The 18,898-nt window shown below is 40.8% G+C and overlaps 1 protein-coding gene across 1 annotated transcript in view; it reads right to left on the reverse strand.

Annotated features, from left to right (window-relative positions):
• The window catches only part of LOC113431175 (F-box DNA helicase 1-like), a 73,182-nt gene that overhangs the window by 37,696 nt on the left and 16,588 nt on the right, over window positions 1-18,898 (reverse strand). Inside the window, exon 6 of the mRNA XM_087968927.1 lies at window positions 2,270-2,321. Within this exon, the coding sequence (XP_087825053.1) occupies window positions 2,270-2,321 (52 nt within the window). The remainder of the gene's footprint in view (window positions 1-2,269; window positions 2,322-18,898) is intronic.

Consider the following 18,898-nt stretch of genomic DNA (forward strand, 5'->3'; position numbering starts at 1 on the left):
CATTGATGAAGATGTTGAAGAGTACTGGGCCTAAGACAGAGCCTTGGGGCACTCCACTGCATGCTTCTCTCTATGTAGATGCAGTTCCATTGAGGACTACACGTTGAGTGCGGTTGGTCAGCGAGTTACGAATCCATCTAGTGGTGATGCTGTCTAACCCACATTTCTCTACTTTATCTAGTAGTAGGTTATGGTCTACTTTATCAAATGCCTTACTGAAGTCCAAGTAAATTATATTGACAGCATTCCTCTGGTCTACTAATTTTGTCATTTTGTCAAATAATGCAATAAGATTAGTCTGGCATGATCTGTTTTTGACAAACCCATGTTGGCTTTTGGTTATTACTTTGTTCTCTGATTTGTTGCTTGATTACCTTTTCCAGAATCTTTCCTGGTATTGAGGTCACACTGATTGTTTTTCTGGATCTCTTTTCCAGTCCTCCGGCAGTTCCCCGGTGTTCCAGGATCTTTGAAAGATATAGTTCAGTGGTTCTGAGATCTCGTCTGCCGGTTTCTTCAGAACCTTGGGTGTAATCCAACTGGTCCTGGTGATTTGAACTCGTCTAGGTAGACAGGTGCTCACTTGCCATTTTCTTCCCTATTTTAACTTGTGTTCCTATTCTGTTTTTTTGTGGTGCTGTTTTTGATAGGTTGGACTGTTTTTTCCCTTTGTGTAAAGACAGATGCAAAAAACGAGTTAAATAGTTCTGCTTTCTCCCTGTTGCTTATCACCTTCTTGCCACTTTCTCCCAGTAATGGAGCAATTGTTTCCTTGACTTTTTTCTTGTTTTTAACATGTTGGAAGAAGCTTTTTTTGTTATTTTTTACTTTTGTCACAAGCCTTTGTTCATTGTGAGCCTTAGCTTTCATCACTTCATCTTTTCAGGCTCAGGCTATTTGCTGATATTCTGCCGTAGTTATGTGCCCCTCTTTCCATTTTTTTATACTTGTCGTTTTTGTCTTTCAATTGGTCAGAGAGTTCTTTATGCAGCCATGCTGGTTTCTTTTGGGAGCTGTTATTTTTCTTCTTCATTGGTATTGTTCTAGACTGGGCTTTTATAACCTCATGTTTCAAAATTTCCCAAGCTTCTTGAGTTATTTTCCTCTTGTTTGGGGCCAGTGTGGGGCACACACAAGATGGCTACTATAATGGGGGAACCTGACTTTATAAATCATGGTTTACAGTTTAGCATGATGGCTGAACGGATCTAGTAGCATAGTCAATAAACCAGGATTAAGTCAATATACGAATCAGGCAACTTGGTATTGATGTTAGGGTTGTTCATGTTATTGGCTGACGGTATGAGGGAAAGAAATGCCCTAAGATTGTAACATTTTTGAATTATTATTTAAATTATTTATTTACTTATTTAACATAAATACATGCCAGTGGCCAAGCATCTGAATTTTGATTTTAGCAACTTGATTCATATTTATGATGGTTGCAATGTCTCGGGGTGATGTAATCTCCTTTTGTGACCTTCTGACAAGCTATGTCAATGTGGAAGCCAGATTCACTTAACAACTGTCTTGCTAACTGAACCACTGCACTGATTTACTTAACAACCATGGCAAGAAAGGTCATTGTCATGTTGTCACCTGCAATGTGGTAGCTTTTATGGCCGTTTCCTACAGTCACATTTTGATGAAAAGCTGCACTTCCTTCCGTATTTTGATCTAACCGTGGCCCACAGCGAACCTTGGTTTGTTTAACCAGAGATCTCGTTTAATCACCCCTGCCAAAAGATTCGTAAAATCAGGTTGGCCCAGGGGTCGGATGCAATTGTTTTTTTACTACTGGTTCTGTGGGCATGGCCAGATGGTCATGTGATTGGGTGGGCATGGTTTTTTCCCCTACTGGGCCTCTGGGAAGCCTCCTGGGCAAAGCAGTAGAACAGCAAGAGAAGGAGGATCAGCTGTGCCGCACGATTTAGATGAGCTGAAAGCAAGAAATCTGACAATTTCCTGCTTTCTAGCTAATCTAAATCACGCAGTACAGCTGATCTTTGGAAAACAGCTGATTGTTGGGAGGGAAAGGAAATACCTTGATCTTTGGCATGAATCAGTTCGTTCCCAGCTGATTTTCGGAGCTACTGGTTCACCCAAACCGGACTGAACTGATAGAATCCCACCCCTAGGTTGGCCACATAACTGACCCATTTTATGACTTTACAGCATATGACCACTCCTTTCGAGTGGTACGTCGAGCACTACCTTGGACTTCTTACAGCTTGGACATCTACAAAAAAAACCAGCTGACAGAACTCACGTTCAGGATGAAGGAGCCTCCAGAGATCACGAATTATCTCCAAGCCAAAACCCTAATGGAAAAAAGACAACAAGAACAATATCAAGTAGAACTCTGTGGGATGGGGGTTGTAGTCCAATGCACACTGATAATTGTCTGTCTGTACTGTGGGGTTCCTTAATGCTCTCGATACAATGAAGTGCATCTGCAGAATTCACTGCTTTGGCAACACATGCCTCGACATAGGTAGCAGTCTTCCGATATCTGAGGGGCTGCCACAAAGAAGAGAGGGTCAAATTATTCTCCACAGTACCAGAGGGCAGGAAAAGAAGGAATGGATGGAAACTCATCAAGGAGAGAAGCAATGGTCAAATGAGGACTCAGATGGGGCAAGAAGCTGTAAACCGCTTAGAGAGGGTTGCAAAGCACTGTGAAGCAGTATGTAAGTCTAAGGGCTATTTCTAAGTGAGAAGGGAGGGAGGGAGAAGAGAAGAAGGGAGGGAGGGAAGAATGGGAGAAGGAGGAAGGAAGGAAGAAGGAGAGGAGGAGGAGAAGGAGGAAGGAAGTGAGCAAAGGAAGGAATGGAAGAGGAGAAGGAGGCAGGGAGGGAGGAAGGGGAGGAGGAGGAAGGAGGAGAGGGAGGAAGAGGAGAGGAGGGAGGAAGAGGAGGGAGAGAGTGAGGAGGAGGAGAGAAGGAGGAGATGAGAAGGAGAAGAAGGAAGGAAGGAAGGGAGGGAGGAATGGAAAAGAAAGAATAGAATTCTTTATTGGCCAAGTGTGATTGGACACACAAGGAATTTGTCTTGGTGCAAATGCTGTCACTATACATAAAAGAAAAGATAACATTCATCAAGAATCATAAGGTACAATGCTTAATAATTATTAGATTGGGGTGAAGCAGCTCAGACAACGGAGTAGAAAGAAGATCGGAGACTTGAATAACAAATTTGGAAAATAGATAACTGAGAACAGAAGAGACTGGACTGAACTTTCATCTTTTGAATTTTTTTTCTTTTTGTTTTTTCCTTTTTTATTATTTTTGCTCTGGTTTTTTTTCTTTTTTGGGGGTTGAGAATGGAGACTCTCGAGTAAAGAAACTTTGGAACTAAAATGGATGGTATAAAGAGAGTGAGACAGCAAATTTAAAGACGACAGAGAAAACATTGTTGCAATGTGTGAGAGACACCTAGTTTAGCAACGGAGAGGAAAAAAAAAAGAAGAGTGGATTGGAACTACATAGCCCAACACACCAGTAACAAAGCCAAGAAAAGAGATATTCCATAACTTTGTTAAACTACTGGATATTTTATCTTACATATAGAATACATCTTAGATAATTGAGAGTGATTTAAAACTTTCTTTGCCTATCTCCAGATCTAGAGAATTGGAATTGAATCTCTCTTTTTCTTTTTTCCTTCTCCTTGTGTATTGGAAATTGATAATATTATAGAGGTACATACTATATTTGTTAATAGATTTATATATTTAAATACTTGTTATTAGACTCTCTATTAGTGGTTTGATACTAGTATAAAGTATATATTATATATATTATTTAAGTTAATTCATATACTCATAACTCAGATTATTTAATATATTATCATATTATTATATTAATACTATACATTTAAATTTATACACTTATAGATATATTTAATAATTTATTATTGAAAAATTATAGATATAGATATTATTGTTATAGTAATCTGACTAGAATTAATCTTTTTGTAATAAGAGTTGTATCAGAATATTAATATACATTTATTTGTATAATATTGTCTTTAATAACTGAAAAATTGGGACTATTGAGTATTTAATAAGGGATTAAGTAACTACTGAGTAATTGTTGATTATTGATTATAATGTATTGAAATATAGAGTATCAGGCATGATATTCCCCTCTGAAAAAAAAATCGGGAGCCGGCCAAAGAGACCCCCCACCGTGCGCCAAGAAATCGCTGCCCAGCTCCCTTTTCCTGCCGCTCAGCGGGCTCCGCTCGCACCGCCCGGGCTCCGCTTGCACCGCCTGGGCTCCGCTCGCACCACCCGGGCTCCGCTCAGGTATCCGGCTGGGGCTGTCAGGAGCTGCTACCGCCGGCGCGCTCAGCGCGGCTCCAGTCCTGCATTGCCTCGGGAAGGAAAGGCAAAACCAGGAGCCACTGCTGCCGTTGCAAAGCACCGCCGCGGCTCTTCCTTTTGCCTTTCCCTTCCTGAGGCAACGCAGGACTGGAGCCACGCAGAGCCGCTCCAGCGGTAGCAACTCCTGACTCGGGGCCTCCGAGGGGAGGGGAAGGAGGAGAAGAAGGGGGAAAGGGGGGGCAATTCCCAAAAAAATCGGAATTCCGATTTTAATCGGAAGAATATCATGTCTGAGTATTTAATATTGGGGAGGAAGAATAGAAAAAAATATTGTGATACTTTGCCGCAAAAGAAGGGAAAGGGGAAGGATAATAGAAGTGGAGGGATCTGATAAGAAAGGAAAAAACTGGGAGTGGTGAATAAAGCAACCTAGTGACAAGATTGCTTAACATGACAAGTACTACAAACGTATCCAAGATAGGTACAATTAGGAAGATACCCACGCAAACGATGACAATGACAGCTACAGCAAGCCCTTCCACACAAAGGGCTATTGATGAAATGCTTCCAAAAGAAAGATCAAATTCCATAAAAGGTTTACAAGGTTTAATGTTGAGCATGCAAGAGATGATGGTTAAAAATCACAAGGACATGAAGAATGAGATGGGGGTGGTGAGATCTGAATTAAAAGAAAAGATACAAATAACAGATGAGAAATGTGAAGTTTTCCAGCAAGAGGTTCGGAAAAATCAAGAGAAAATTGTAGAAATTGAGACAAAGATGGAGAAGGAAGAAAAAAGGATGGATGAGCTAACTGATAAATTGGAAAAAGCTAACAAAGAGTTGGAAACAATGGTAATCTTCTTGGAGGTAGAAAAGGCAGCTCACTACCTAAGATTCCGAAACTTGAAGAAAGAAAAAGGGGAAGACCTACCGGAGGTGAAGGTGGATATATTGGCAAAGACGTTAGGGATGGAAAAAGAAGAGATGTTTACAGAAATGGATGAGCTGTACAGAGTAAAGACAAACTACGCAAGGAGGTACAAACCTCCCAAGAGAAGTCCATGTCCGATTAGTAAAAAAAAGTGATCCATGATGAAATTTTACATAAGACAAGAGACGAGCCAATCAAATATGCTGGAAAACAACTAACTGTTCTAAAACAAGTACCAAGTAGAGAACTAAGGAGATTCTATCACTTTCTAACAACAAAGCTGACAAAATATAATGTGAATTTTAGATAGTTGATACCGGAGGGTATCATGGTTACATGGCAGGAGAAAAGACTTAGGTTGGATACACTTGATAAAGCAGAAGAGTTTTTTCACCAATAATTTACAAATGAAGAAGAGATAGAAGAAGCAATTCCAGAGAAGGAAGCAACAGAAGAAAGAGGTATGGAAGCAACAAATATAGAAGGAAATAGATAATAAAGAGAGAAGAAGGGAAAATAGGGAAGAAAATGAAAGGACAAATAATGAACCTAAAGAAATTGGAATCACAAGAAGTACTAGACAAAGGAACAGATAAAAACCAGGACAGATGTGAATTGATATTGATGAACATTAATGGCATAAGCTCCCCAGTAAAAAGAAAAAAATGTTTAAAAACCTACAAATATTAAATGTTGATATAATAGCCCTACAGGAAGTACATATAACAGAAAAACAAAAATACCTGTTAGACAACAAAAAATTAGGGAAAACTTTTTCGGAACTTGATGTACAAAAGAAAAGAGGGTGGCACTTTATATAAAAGACTGGATTTTAGCCAATGAAATTTTTAGAGATAATGAGGGTAGGATTTTGATGGTCGAAATTGAATTGGGAAATAGAAAGATACTACTGGTGGCAATATATGCACCAAATGGGCCACAAGAAACTTTTTTTTCAAAAATTATATAATAGAATTAAGGATTTGCAATATGAGGAAATTTGTATTTTGGGTAAATCACCCAAAATACAAATAATGCGGTTGTTGATAAAATTTTGGATTATAAAGGTAATAATACAAAACTAGAGAGGAAAAAAACACTACCAAGAATCAAATTGAATTTGCTGCAAGATGCCACAAGAAAGGGAAGGATTCGGCCTACCTGACTGGGAATTGTATTACAGAGCTGCAATTCTAACGGGTGAAAGACTGGATAAACCACAAGAATAAAAGAATATTAGTATTAGAGGGTCATTATTTGCAGTCGGGATGGCACGCCTTCCTGTGGCAGGTTAATCAAATGGACTATAGTTATTTTCAAAGACACAAAATTAGACAGACCCTTTTAACTGCATGGAATAAAACCAAAAGACAAATTTATGTAGAATCACCTATATGGCTATCAACTTTGGAAGCCTTGATGCACCCACACCTACTTAGACAAGGAAAAATTATTACCTATGAGGACATATTAAATGATAGAGGGGAACTACAATCCAGACAAGATTTGAAGGATCAAGGAATAGATATAGAATGGTGGGCTTATTTGCAACTCCAATCGAAATACTCAAGGGATAAGAGTGGGGAATTAGCAAAACAAAATTAGATGGAGTACTATTAGGAACCGATGAAAAATGATTTAAAAAAATTAGAAAGTTTTATTGGAATATAAATTGGAAGAAGAAAAAGTAAAGGAAACGATGGTGGTATGGATGAAGAATTTTGGCTATAGTATTAATTTAGACAATTGGCAAATATGGGAAAGAAACAAAAAAACGACTTTGGCCACCTGTTCAAGGAAAATTTATATAAATTATTTTACAGATGGCACATACCTCCATCAAAATTGGCAACAATGTATCCAAAACTTTCCCCCACATGCTGGAAGTGTAACAAAGAAAAAGGAACATATTACCATCTGTGGTGGAATTGCAAAGAAGCCCAAACCCAAAATTTTGGCAAAAAATACAGAAATGGCTAGAAGAAATATGTAGGACCAAAATAAAATATAGACTGGAGTTTTTTCTGTTAGGGATTAATGTGGGGAAATATAGTAAGGATAATATATATTTAATAATTCATATAATTACACCAGTGAGATTGGCTTATGCACAACACGATGGAAAGGTAAAGAAACTCCAAAGGAATCAGAAATAATTAGGAAAATTTGGATGTGCACAAAAATGGAAATTTGTATTATTTTTATATGTGATTTAGCAATGTAAGACAAATATGTGGGTTAGGAGGATTGTACCATATTCAATGTTTTTAATGTATTTTTTTTGGGGGGGGTTGTTTGTGTTTGTTCAATAAAATTTAAAAATAAAAAAAATAATTATTAGATTGGTCCACCCCCATCGACTAATGGACCCAGATGGGTTCCAGAAGGAGTTGGGGGTTATAACTACAGATCTATTATGTAGTCCAGCCAAAATCTTAGTCACTGTTTTGAATAGGAAGGTGACTGAGGCTCTGGATAGGATTGCACCTTGCAACCATCTTCTCACCCGTAGACCTCTCTGTGCCCCATGGTATACAGAGGAACTGAGAGGGATGAAACACATGAGGAGACATCTAGAGCAACGCTGGCAGAAGACAGGAGATGAACTCGATTGAACACAGGTAAGAGCTGCTACTAAGGCCTACCTTGTGGTGATTTATGTGGCAAAGTGTAAATACTAATTGCATCTGCAGATAATCACCCAGCGACCTTCTTTAAGGTGAGCCATCTCTTCCTAGGTGAGGAGTCTCCTCCAGATTGAGGCCCACCTGAAGGGGCGCGCTGAGGAATTTGCGGATTTTCTGGAAGACAAAATCGCTCAACTTTGTTTCCAGTTAGTTGCTGGCGTGGTCTGGAGGAAGCCCCTGAGGAAGGCTCTTGCCCTGTTATCTGGGAAAGGTTTGACCTTGTTGCTTCTGAGGAAGTGGGCAGGAGCCTAGGGAGTATGCGCACAAGCACCTGTGTTTTAGACCCATGTCCCTCCTGGCTTGTGAAAGCTTTCCAGGAGGTGACAGATGGGTGGACTCTGGCAGTGATTAATGCTTCTCTACAGGAGGGGACAGTGCCCCAACACTTTAATGAGGCTGTGGTCTGCCCTCTTCTTAAGAAGCCATTGCTGGACTCCATCTGGTTGGATAATTTCCGACCTGTCTCCAATCTTCCCCTTTTGGGGAAGGTTGTTTAGAAGTTGGTTGTGCAGCAGCTCCAGAAGTTTCTAGATGGAACGGATTATCTCGACCCCTACCAGTCAGGATTCAGGCTTGGATTTGGGACAGAAACGGCATTGGTCGCACTTTTGGATGATGTCTGGTGGGAGCGGGATGGGGGTAGTGCATCCATCCTTGCTCTACTTGACCTCTCAGTGGCTTTTGATACCATTGACCATGGGATTCTCCTGGGGTGGCTTCGGGGGATGGGAGTGGTAGGCCTTGTGCTGTCCTGGTTCTCTCCCTTCCTCTGCGACCGCTCTCAGTCAGTGTTGACAGGAGAGAGATCCAGCCCTTGCCCACTGCTTTACGGGGTTCAGCAGGACTCGGTACTCTCTCTGCTCCTGTTCAACATTTTATATGAAGCCACTGGGTGAGATCATCCATCGCCATGGACTGAGGTGTCATCAATATGCTGATGATATTCAGCTGTATGTCTCAGCCCGTGGTTAGTTAAATGTTGTTGTGTCCTCCCTCTTGCAGTGCCTGGAGGCTGTTAGGGGCTGGATGGGGAGCAACGGGTTGAAACTAAACCCTTACAAAATCGAGTAGCTCTGGGTTTGGGGTTCATTGGCTCAGGGAGAATTGTCACCTTTGGTCTTGGATGGGGTGGCACTACCCCAGACAGACCCTGGGAGTAATCTAGGGGTTTTCCTGGACTCACGACTCCTGCTCGAAGAGCAGGTGGTGGTCATGGCCAGGAGGGCCTTTGCGCAACTGCAGATTGTGCACCAGTTATGCCCTTTCCTGGACCAGCGGTCCTTACTCACAGTCACTCATGCCCTGGTTACTTCCCATCTTGATTATTGCAACATGCTCTACATGGGGCTGCCCTTGAAGAGCATCCGGAAGCTCCAGTTTGGTGCAAATGCAGCGGCCCGCATGGTTTTGTGCAGAGCCTGGTGTGCACATGTGTCACTTCTCCTGCAGAAGCTGCATTGGTTGCCAATTTGCTTCTGGGTGCAATTCAAGGTGCTGGTTGTCACCTTTAAAGCCCTTCATGGCTTGGGTCCAGGTTATCTGAGGGAATGTCTTTTGCCGGTCACATCTATCTGACCCATTAGACCGGGGAGGCAGGGAATGTTGTGGGTCCCATCCCTGTGGGAGATACACCTAGTGAGACCCAGAAGGGCCTTCTCCGTGGTGGCTCCCTCTTTCTGGAATATCATTCTCCCAGAGATTAGAATGGCCCCCACTCTAGCACTCTTTCAGAAGGTACTGAAGACCTGGTTTTGCCAGTGGGCCTGGGGAACCCAGAGCAGGATGGAGCCCATTAAATGGCTAGTGTGATCTGCTGTCGTCAGGGCGGGGGGTGGGAATTGGGGGTGATTTTTTATTTTTTTATTTTTTCCAGATTTTGTTCTATTGTACTTTATTCATTTATTTGATTCCTTTTGTTAGTTTTTATTGTTTTTATTTTAAATTTTTTTTAAATATGGTTTTACATTGTGTAAGTCACCTCGAATCACGATGGGCGAATAGGCAGCAATATAAATTAAATAAATAAATAAATAATAGTCATAGGGTACATAGGATTGTGGAGACATCAGGTAAATGAAAGGGAGGAGGCTCAACTGTAAAACCATTTTATTCACCAAGAGAGTTCTCCTCATTTATTCCAATAGCCAGGGGTGGGATTCTATCAGTTCTGACTGGTTCTATAGAATCGGTTGTTATGATTCTGCGCATTTCGGAGAACTGGCAAATCGCGCTCCTGGCTGGCCCCTCCCCCCCCCCCCGCCCCTCCCTGCCCAGTCAGTCCTTATCGCGCATGTGCAACATTACGCACATGCCCAACATCGCTGACTGCATTCTCTCCTGCCCGGTCACTCCTTAAGGTATTTTTTTGTGTTCCCCCCCAACAATCAGTTGTTCTGATGACCAGCTGTGCTTGGATCTCCCTCGCTGTCTTACTGCTTCGCCCAGGAGGCTTCCCTGAGGCCCAGGAGGCAAAAAGGGGTGCACAGGGGGGAGCTGTGCCCCACACTCCATGTTTGGCCCTCCTGGGCTTCAGACAAGCCTCCTGGAAGCAAACACCCCCCACCCCCAGGAAGCTTCCGTGAGGCCCAGGAGGCAAACAAAATGGAGAGTGGGGGGGGGGGTGTCTGCTGCAAAAAAGCCATGCCCACCTAGTCACATGACCACACCCACTTAGCCACTCCCACCTAGCCATGCCTACAGAACCGGTAGTAAAAATATTTGCATCCCACCCCTGCTAATAGCCGTGTATATTCCTTCACAAGCTTGTGTAAACAAAGCATTATGAACTCTAGCTGATCAGATGACAGAGGCCGAAGCCAAATACCCAGATTCCCTTGCCATTATTTCAACCAAGGCAACTTAAGAAAACAGCTTCCAAAATACTTTCAGCATGTCAATTGTCCAACTAGAGGCAAAAAATACCTTAGACCATTACTACACAACACTAAAAGATGCTTATCGGTCTTTACCACAAGCAGCTGTGGGACACTCTCATCATTGCATGATTCACCTTGTACCTGCTTACAGACAAAAACTTAAAACCACAAAACCAACAATTAAATCAATGAAGACTTTCACTGATGAAGCAAAGTTAAACCTACAGGCTTGCCTTGATTGTACTGATTGGAATATTTCTGAAGATACCTCTGCAGACCTAGATGAGCTCACAGATACTGTAATATCATACGTAAGCTTCTATGAAGACCTATGTGTACTGACCAAGAACTTGCGAATATACAGTAACAATAAACCTTGGTTCACAGCTAAATTTAAGCAGCTTCGTTGTTCCAATCAGGAAGCGTACAGAAAAGGTGACAGAATGTTGTACAATCAGGCTAGAAACATATTTTCAAGATAGATCAGAGCAGCAAAAAGAATCTACTCTGAAAAATTAAAGATTCAGTTCTCAACAAATGAACCAGCAAATATACAATGATACATGACAATGGCGGTGCCCAACTAGGAAGGTAAGGCTCTCGCTCCTGGAGCACTATCTCCCTATAAAGCCACCACCTGCATCAGAAATCACTTTTAAAGCTGCTGCCTGCACCAGTAACCGTGAGTAAACCAAAGCCCAAAAAACAACCCCAAAAACGCTGGATTCTGACGCCCTGGAGCCCTAATAATGCTGGCAGAGCTCCTGCTAGTTGATCCGGAGCCCTCCTCTCCTTCCCCAGAGAAGTGAAGCTCTTTCCATCGATCCCTATTAACCACACTGGTGGAGCTCTTGAACTGGATCACTTCGACCCAGCGGAGTGCAAACAACGTACCTTCATTTAAATCCCTCACACAGCTGATAGAAGTATCTTCCACGCCAGACAACGTGTTTCCATTAATATCCCCCACACAGTTTCCCCGGAGCCACATCGGACAGCTGGCAGGGAGAAACAAGGAGGGAGGAGAAAGCCCTGAGGCTCTTAGGAGACGAAAGTTACCCTGGACGGCAGAGGAACGCCTCGGTGGTCGCGAAGAGAGGAGAGTCTCCTCGACTGACCCAAAGAAAACCCCTCCATCTGAGCTAAAAAGAGAACTGCCAGCATGGCTGAATCAAAGCCAGGAAGGCAGCTGAGACAGAAGTGAAAAAGAAAGGAAAGATCTTGTAACAATGTGCTTAGTCTTGGTAAAAATCACTCCAATTTCTGCAGTGGAATTTTCCTTGGAAAGTGGGACTCAAAGGAGGAAAATAGCTGCGATTAATGATCTGGAGTGACTGTCAGATTTAGTTTAAAAAGAAAAAAAAAAGATATTGCAACTAGAAGTAACTTTAAAAGTAAAGGACAGATTGGATTGGTAAACCCAAATTTCTGGACTGTATTTTTACTACTACTCAACTTGAAGAACTTTTGGAAAACAGTCTTATTCAGAGACATATTGACTGTAGTTAAAGTGTTTTAATTCAGCGAGTTTTGTTCTCTTTCAAAAATCCAGCGTGCTTTGAACATCTTGTTACAGCCTATTGTTTACACAGAGTAATAGCAGCAGCAATCAGAGCAATAAATTCCTCCCACCCAGTAAATAAAAGCTAGTAAAACAATTAACCCTTTCCTTGCAGACTCTCAATACTACCTCATTACTTTAATCAAACACTGATTAATTCATTACCTCAAAACTTACAACTTTTCTACCTCATTACCTATATCAATGATTAGATAATCAATTTCTATAAAATATTTCATTAATGGTTTAATTGATTTATCATTTTAATTGATTAGTGTGATTAGAGTGTTTAGTGCAAATAGTGTGATTACTGATTAGTTTAAAAGATCAAGATTCATGTAATTTAATTGATTAGTAAAATTAGTGATTTAGTGAATTTAATTGAACAGTGTGATTAATAATTAGTGTAATTAATTGATTAGCGATTAGTGTAATTAATTGATTAGGCTGATTGTTGCTTAGGAAAATTATTTGACTAGAGAGATTACTGCAATTGATTGATTGGTGTGATATTGGCTATATTGATTACCCAAAATTGTTCCATTAATTAATTTAATCAACGTACCATCTTAACAAACCTACCATGCCAAGAAAAAAAATCCAATGCCAAACCACAACCTAAAGAGAAAGTAATCCCCACCAATGAACCACAAGACTCCTGCACATGCCTTAAATGCTACAAAACTCTAAAGGATAATGAAAACTCCATCAAATGTTCTCTATGTAACAAATACGCTCATCATGACTGCTTGGGATTACCCGAGCAAATGATTCAATACCTAGAATCATCCAATGAGTTTCCATATCTCTGCAAATCATGCAGACCCAAACTGGATCTGTTGGAAAGAGTTGATACCATAGAAACACGAATAACATCCCTTGACACCATAGTAGCATCCCTGGACGCCTTAAAAGAAAGATTATCCAACCTTGAAAAAAAAGACACAACGCAAAAACCTGAACATCCAATAGCTACAAACCACATCTCTACCCAACAACCACAACACAATCCAAAACCCAATCCACAAAAACACATAAGCCAGACAAATAATGATATCCCAATCCTCATCAGAGAAGCTGTTGAGCGTGAACGGAAACGTCCAAATGCCATCTTATTTGGTCTAGAGGACATCAATGACAATGATGACATCACAACTGTCCGAAACATCATCAGTGATTATCAAGCATCAACCATCTCCCCTGATGAAATACTTGACATTTCCCGCATTGGCCGAGAGCTCAAAAACAGAGATGGCTCTGTGGCCCACGCTTCTGCAGGGTCATTTGCAAAAATGAATCAAGCAAACGTAAATTCATTTATACTATAAATTCACTCGCCAAAACCAACACCAACCATAAGAACCTCCATTGTCGCCCTGATCTAACCATACAGCAACGTGCCCGCTCCTGTGTACTCCGCACAGAACTCAAAAAACGTCTAGACAATGGAGAGAAGGACCTGTACATTGACTACCATGCTGACTGTATCAAAAGTAAGTCACACAACCTGCAACTCAGCTTTAACCTTCAACCACAACCCTACCTCAACCTATCCACCATCACCCAAGACTAGGCTTGCACGCCCCTAACTACCTCAATTCCAACTACTGGCCTTAAATGCAAGCTACTCAATGCAAGAAGCCTTGTGAATAAAATACCTGAATTTCTCCTCTTACTAAATATGGCTAAATTCGACATCATATTTGTCTGTGAAACATGGCTCAATGCATCTCTCCCTGACTCCATTACCACAGTAAGAGACTATCATGTTTACCGATTAGATCGTGAAATTCGTAGAGGAGGTGGTGTTGCTATCTTCTATAAAAAGTCCTTACATCTAAAAAACATCCAAGTTACCCAGGAGCTTGCCCTTCCTGAGACCATCATCTGTGAACTATCCTTAAATATCACATTTCGATTCTTACTATGTTACAGAGCACCTGATTATGACATCGAATATTCAAACAAGCTAAATACACTACTAACATGGGCAACATGCTTTTATCTTTCTTGGTGACTTCAATCTACCTCATATGGACTGGACCCTAAATGAATGTACAACTGAACCCATACACGTAACCTTCTACAATGCTGTTACAAATCTGGGACTGGAAAAACTAGTAACCAACAATACTAGATTAAACAACTGCCTTGATCTCATCTTCTGCAATAGTTTGAATTTAATTTATGGAATACAAACTAAAGAACCCTTTTCCAACAGTGACCAAACTATGATTGACTTTTGTCTCAACATACGCCCACACAAAAATCATCATAATCACGTAATCCACAATTATAACTTCAAAAAAGGCAACTATGATCTTATCGACAATGATCTCTCATCCCTTGACTGGCAATCTATAGTCACTGGATGCAACACTGTTGAAGACCATTACAACATATTTTTACTTGAAGTAAAAAGAGCCATCAAACTATATGTACCAACAACAACTTCCAAAACAAAAAAAACCAAAACAGCTTACCCATAACAATAAGGAAACTTCAATCCAAAATGAGATCACTCTGGCGGAAAAACAAATCTGGTCACGCTGCCAATTTCAAAAGCCGATACAAAAATTTATGCCACCAGATAAAGACCGAATGCACCAATTATCACATTAAACAAGAGGAAAACCTTCTACACACCAATTCCACCCGCGCTTTTTACAATTTTGTCAACAACAAACTAAAAGACTCAAGGTCCATCCCACCCCTGATAGGACTTAATGGTAAAGACTACAACGACGACACCATTAAAGCCAACCTCTTTAACACATTCTTCGGCTCAGAATTTGTAAACAGCAATGGATCATGCCCAGTATTTCCTAGCCGAACCACAGACAACTACAATGATCTAATACATATCGATTTTACAGAAGACAATGTTGAAAAAGCACTACGCAATCTAAAACCATCTCTATCTATTGGACCGGATGGAATATGTGCCTACTTCTTAAAAAAGCTATCCACTGCCAAAGCAGAACCTCTAAGCATAATCTTTGAAAAATCTTTCAGGACCAGCTCCTTGCCTAACCTATGGTCACAAGCCACGGTCATCCCCATCTTCAAAAAGGGAGACCCCAACCTAGTTGAAAATTACAGACCAATCTCCTTATGCTGCGTCACCTGTAAAATCATGGAATCAATTATTAACCAATCCATTATCCTCCATTTAGAGACAAACAACCTATTCTCCAATAAACAATTTGGTTTCAGGAAAAAAACTATCATGTAATCTGCAACTCTTACACTGCAAAAGCATATAGACTACACAACTCGATCAGGGCAAAGCAATAGACACAATCTACATAGACTTCTGTAAAGCCTTTGATTCAGTGGTACATAACAAACTACTCCTAAAACTAAAATCTTATGGTATCTCTGGACAACTGCATAACTGGATAGAAGCATTCTTGTCAAACAGACAACAAATGGTCAAAATTGGGAGTGTCCTATCAAATTCTGTACCTGTCAATAGTGGTGTCCCCCAAGGCAGTGTTCTAGGACCAACTCTCTTCATACTCTACATAAATGACCTCTGTGATCATATTAAGAGCAATTGAGTTCTCTTCACTGATGATGTAAAGCTGTTCAATACCACAGACAATACTGCTACCCTTCAAAAAGATCTTGACTATGTATCAGAATGGTCAAAAAATTGCAACTTCAAATCTCAACAAATAAATGCTCTGTCTTACATATTGGCAAAAAAATATATCAGAAAATAAAATACAAGCTGAATAGTCAAGATCTTGTTGATGATCCAAGCTCTGTAAAGGGCCTTGGAATACTCATCTCTAATGATCTAAGTGCTAGAGCTCACTGTAACTACATAGCCAAAAAGGCATTAAGAGTTGTTAACCTAATCCTACGTAGCTTTTTCTCTGGTAATATCACACTACTAACCAGAGCATACAAAACATTTGCTAGACCAATACTCGAATACAGTCTAGAACCCACATTACGTATCTGATATTAACACAGTTGAGAAAGTCCAGAAATATTTCACAAGAAGAGTTCTCCACTCCTCTACTCATTGTAGAATACCTTATGCCACCAGACTTGAAATTCTAGACCTAGAAAACCTTGAATTATGCCGTCTTCAGTCTGATCTAAGTATGGTATATAAAATCACACATTGTAATGTCCTACCTGTCAATGAATACTTCAGCTTCAACCATAACAACACAAGAGCACACAACAGATACAAACTCAAGGTTAATCGCACCAAACTTGATTGTAGGAAATACGACTTCAGCCACAGAGTGGTCAATGTCTGGAATACTCTACCTGACTCTGTGGTTTCTTCCCCAAACCCTAAAAACTTTAACCTTAGATTGTCTACTATGGACCTCACCCCTTTCCTAAGAGGTCTGTAGGGGGCGTGCATAAGCGCATCAACGTGCCTACCGTCCCTGTCCTATTGTTTATTTTTCTTATATGTACCCATTTCATGTATTCATAACTATGTATATACTTATACCTATTATCTTGTAAGTGATTGACAAATCAAATAAATAAAAATAAAAAATAAATAAAAAGAAGAAGAAGGGAATATACAAGAAGAAATTCCAAAAAAGAGAACTGAAAGTGGGGTGGGACATGGCTGACAGGCAGAGGGAAATAAAAATAAAACTAGAAGGAAAAAAGAAGAAAGATTGGGGAAATTTAGAAAAAATGGAATGTTAAAGTTACGAGATTTCGAGATAAGGGTTAGGGATTGTACAAGGGGATATACCACAAGGGAATGTATATTGGCATTTAGTTTAAAACTTGCTGGAAATTATTTTAGGAATATATATATATATATATATATATATATATATATATATATATATATATATATATATATATATATATATATATATATATATATATATATATTTGTTTTCTGAGGTTCTCATGGTATTTGTATGTGGATCTTTGGTTATTCGGGTTTTCTCCCGCGTAAGATTCAAAGTATCTAGGCAACGTTTCGATGAAGTCTCATTCATCATCTTCAGGCTTGCTTCTTCGGCTCTGTGCTTCTCAGAGTGATGTGAGCTTTCAGCTGCTTCTTCCTTCTAACTGCCAGTGGGGGTGTGACTTGACTGGGTGGGGGCTTGGCTGCGTTCCGATTGGGTGGGGGTGTGTTCTCATTGGTTGGAGGCTTGGCTGTGTTCTGATTGGTTGGGGGCTGGCCGTGTTCTGATTGGCTGGAGGCGTGCTCTGTTCAGGTGGGGGCTTGGCCGTGCTCAGGCTAGTCCCAGCTGCTGGGGATTTGAGCTGGTGAGCTGGGATCTTGCTGTTTGGCTTTGAGTTCGTGGTCGTGCCACATCTTCATGGTGGGGTCAGTTCGCTTCATGTATGGCTCAGATGGGTTTGAAGTGGGTAGTGATGCAGCTGCAGTGCGGCTTCTGGTCTGTGGTCGTGTCTCATCTTCTGTGTGGGTGTGAGTCTGATTTTTACGTGGAAGTGTGGTGGTGGCATCTTGTGTGGCCCTCGTGGGTGTGGGTCTGGTGTCATTCATCATGTTGGGTACTGCCTGTTCATGAGGGCGGGTTTCCAAATGGCTGGTAAGCGGGAGGTGTCATCTCTTTTATTCATGCTGTGTGGGCGTTTTTCTATCTCTATGGCTTCTCTGATTATTCTGCTGCTGTGGTGTTCAGTTTTGGCGATAGTTCTGGTATTTTTAAAGTCAATCTCATGTCCTGTGGCTTTGAGGTGTTGGACCAGGGAAGAGGTTGGTTCTTCTTTTTGATTGAGTTCTTATGTTCTTCAACGCGTGCACTTATTCTTCTGTTAGTTTGTCCAATGTATGTGGTGAGGCTGGCAGTGCAAGGGATTTCATATACTCCTTGGTTTTCTAACTTGATTTTGTCTTTAGGGTTTCTTAGGATGGTGGATATTTTTCTGTTTGTGCAGAATGCTGTTTTAATGTTGTGTTTTTGGAGGATCTTGCTGATTTTGTCTGTAGTGCCTTTTATATATGGGAGGAGGGCTTTGCCGTTCTCTTGTTCTCTGTCTTGGATTTTGGTTGGGGTTTCTTTTTGGATTAGGTGGGTGATCTTCTTTCTTTGAAATCCATTGGCTGTTAGTACGTTGGTGAGAGTGTTTAGTTCGGTTTTTAGGTGTTGTTCATCAGCTAAGCATTTTGTTCTGGAGATGAGTGTCTCAGCTACGGAATTGATCTGTGCTGGGTGGTGGTGTGAGAGTGCGTGTAGATAGCGGTTTGTATGTGTTTTCTTTTGGTAGATGGTGTGTCCTAGGGAGCCATTGGGTTTTTTGTATACCAAGACATCTAGGAAGGGAAGTTGATTGTTAGCTTCTGTTTCCATGGTGAATTGTATTTTGGGGTGTAGGCTGTTGAGGTGTGTGAGGAAGTTGTTCAGTTTTTCTTTCCCGTGTGGCCAGATTATGAAGGTGTCATCTACGTATCTGAGCCAGAGTTTGGGTTTGTGATCATATTTTTCTAGAGCTTGTGTTTCAAAGTGTTCCATGTAGAGGTTTGCGATGACAGGTGAGAGGGGTGAT

The sequence above is a fragment of the Notechis scutatus genome, chromosome 6 (genome assembly GCF_049901735.1).
Source record: "Notechis scutatus isolate UNSWTSFEM ecotype Mainland chromosome 6, rNotScu1.2, whole genome shotgun sequence".
NCBI classification, from domain to species: Eukaryota; Metazoa; Chordata; class Lepidosauria; order Squamata; family Elapidae; genus Notechis; species Notechis scutatus.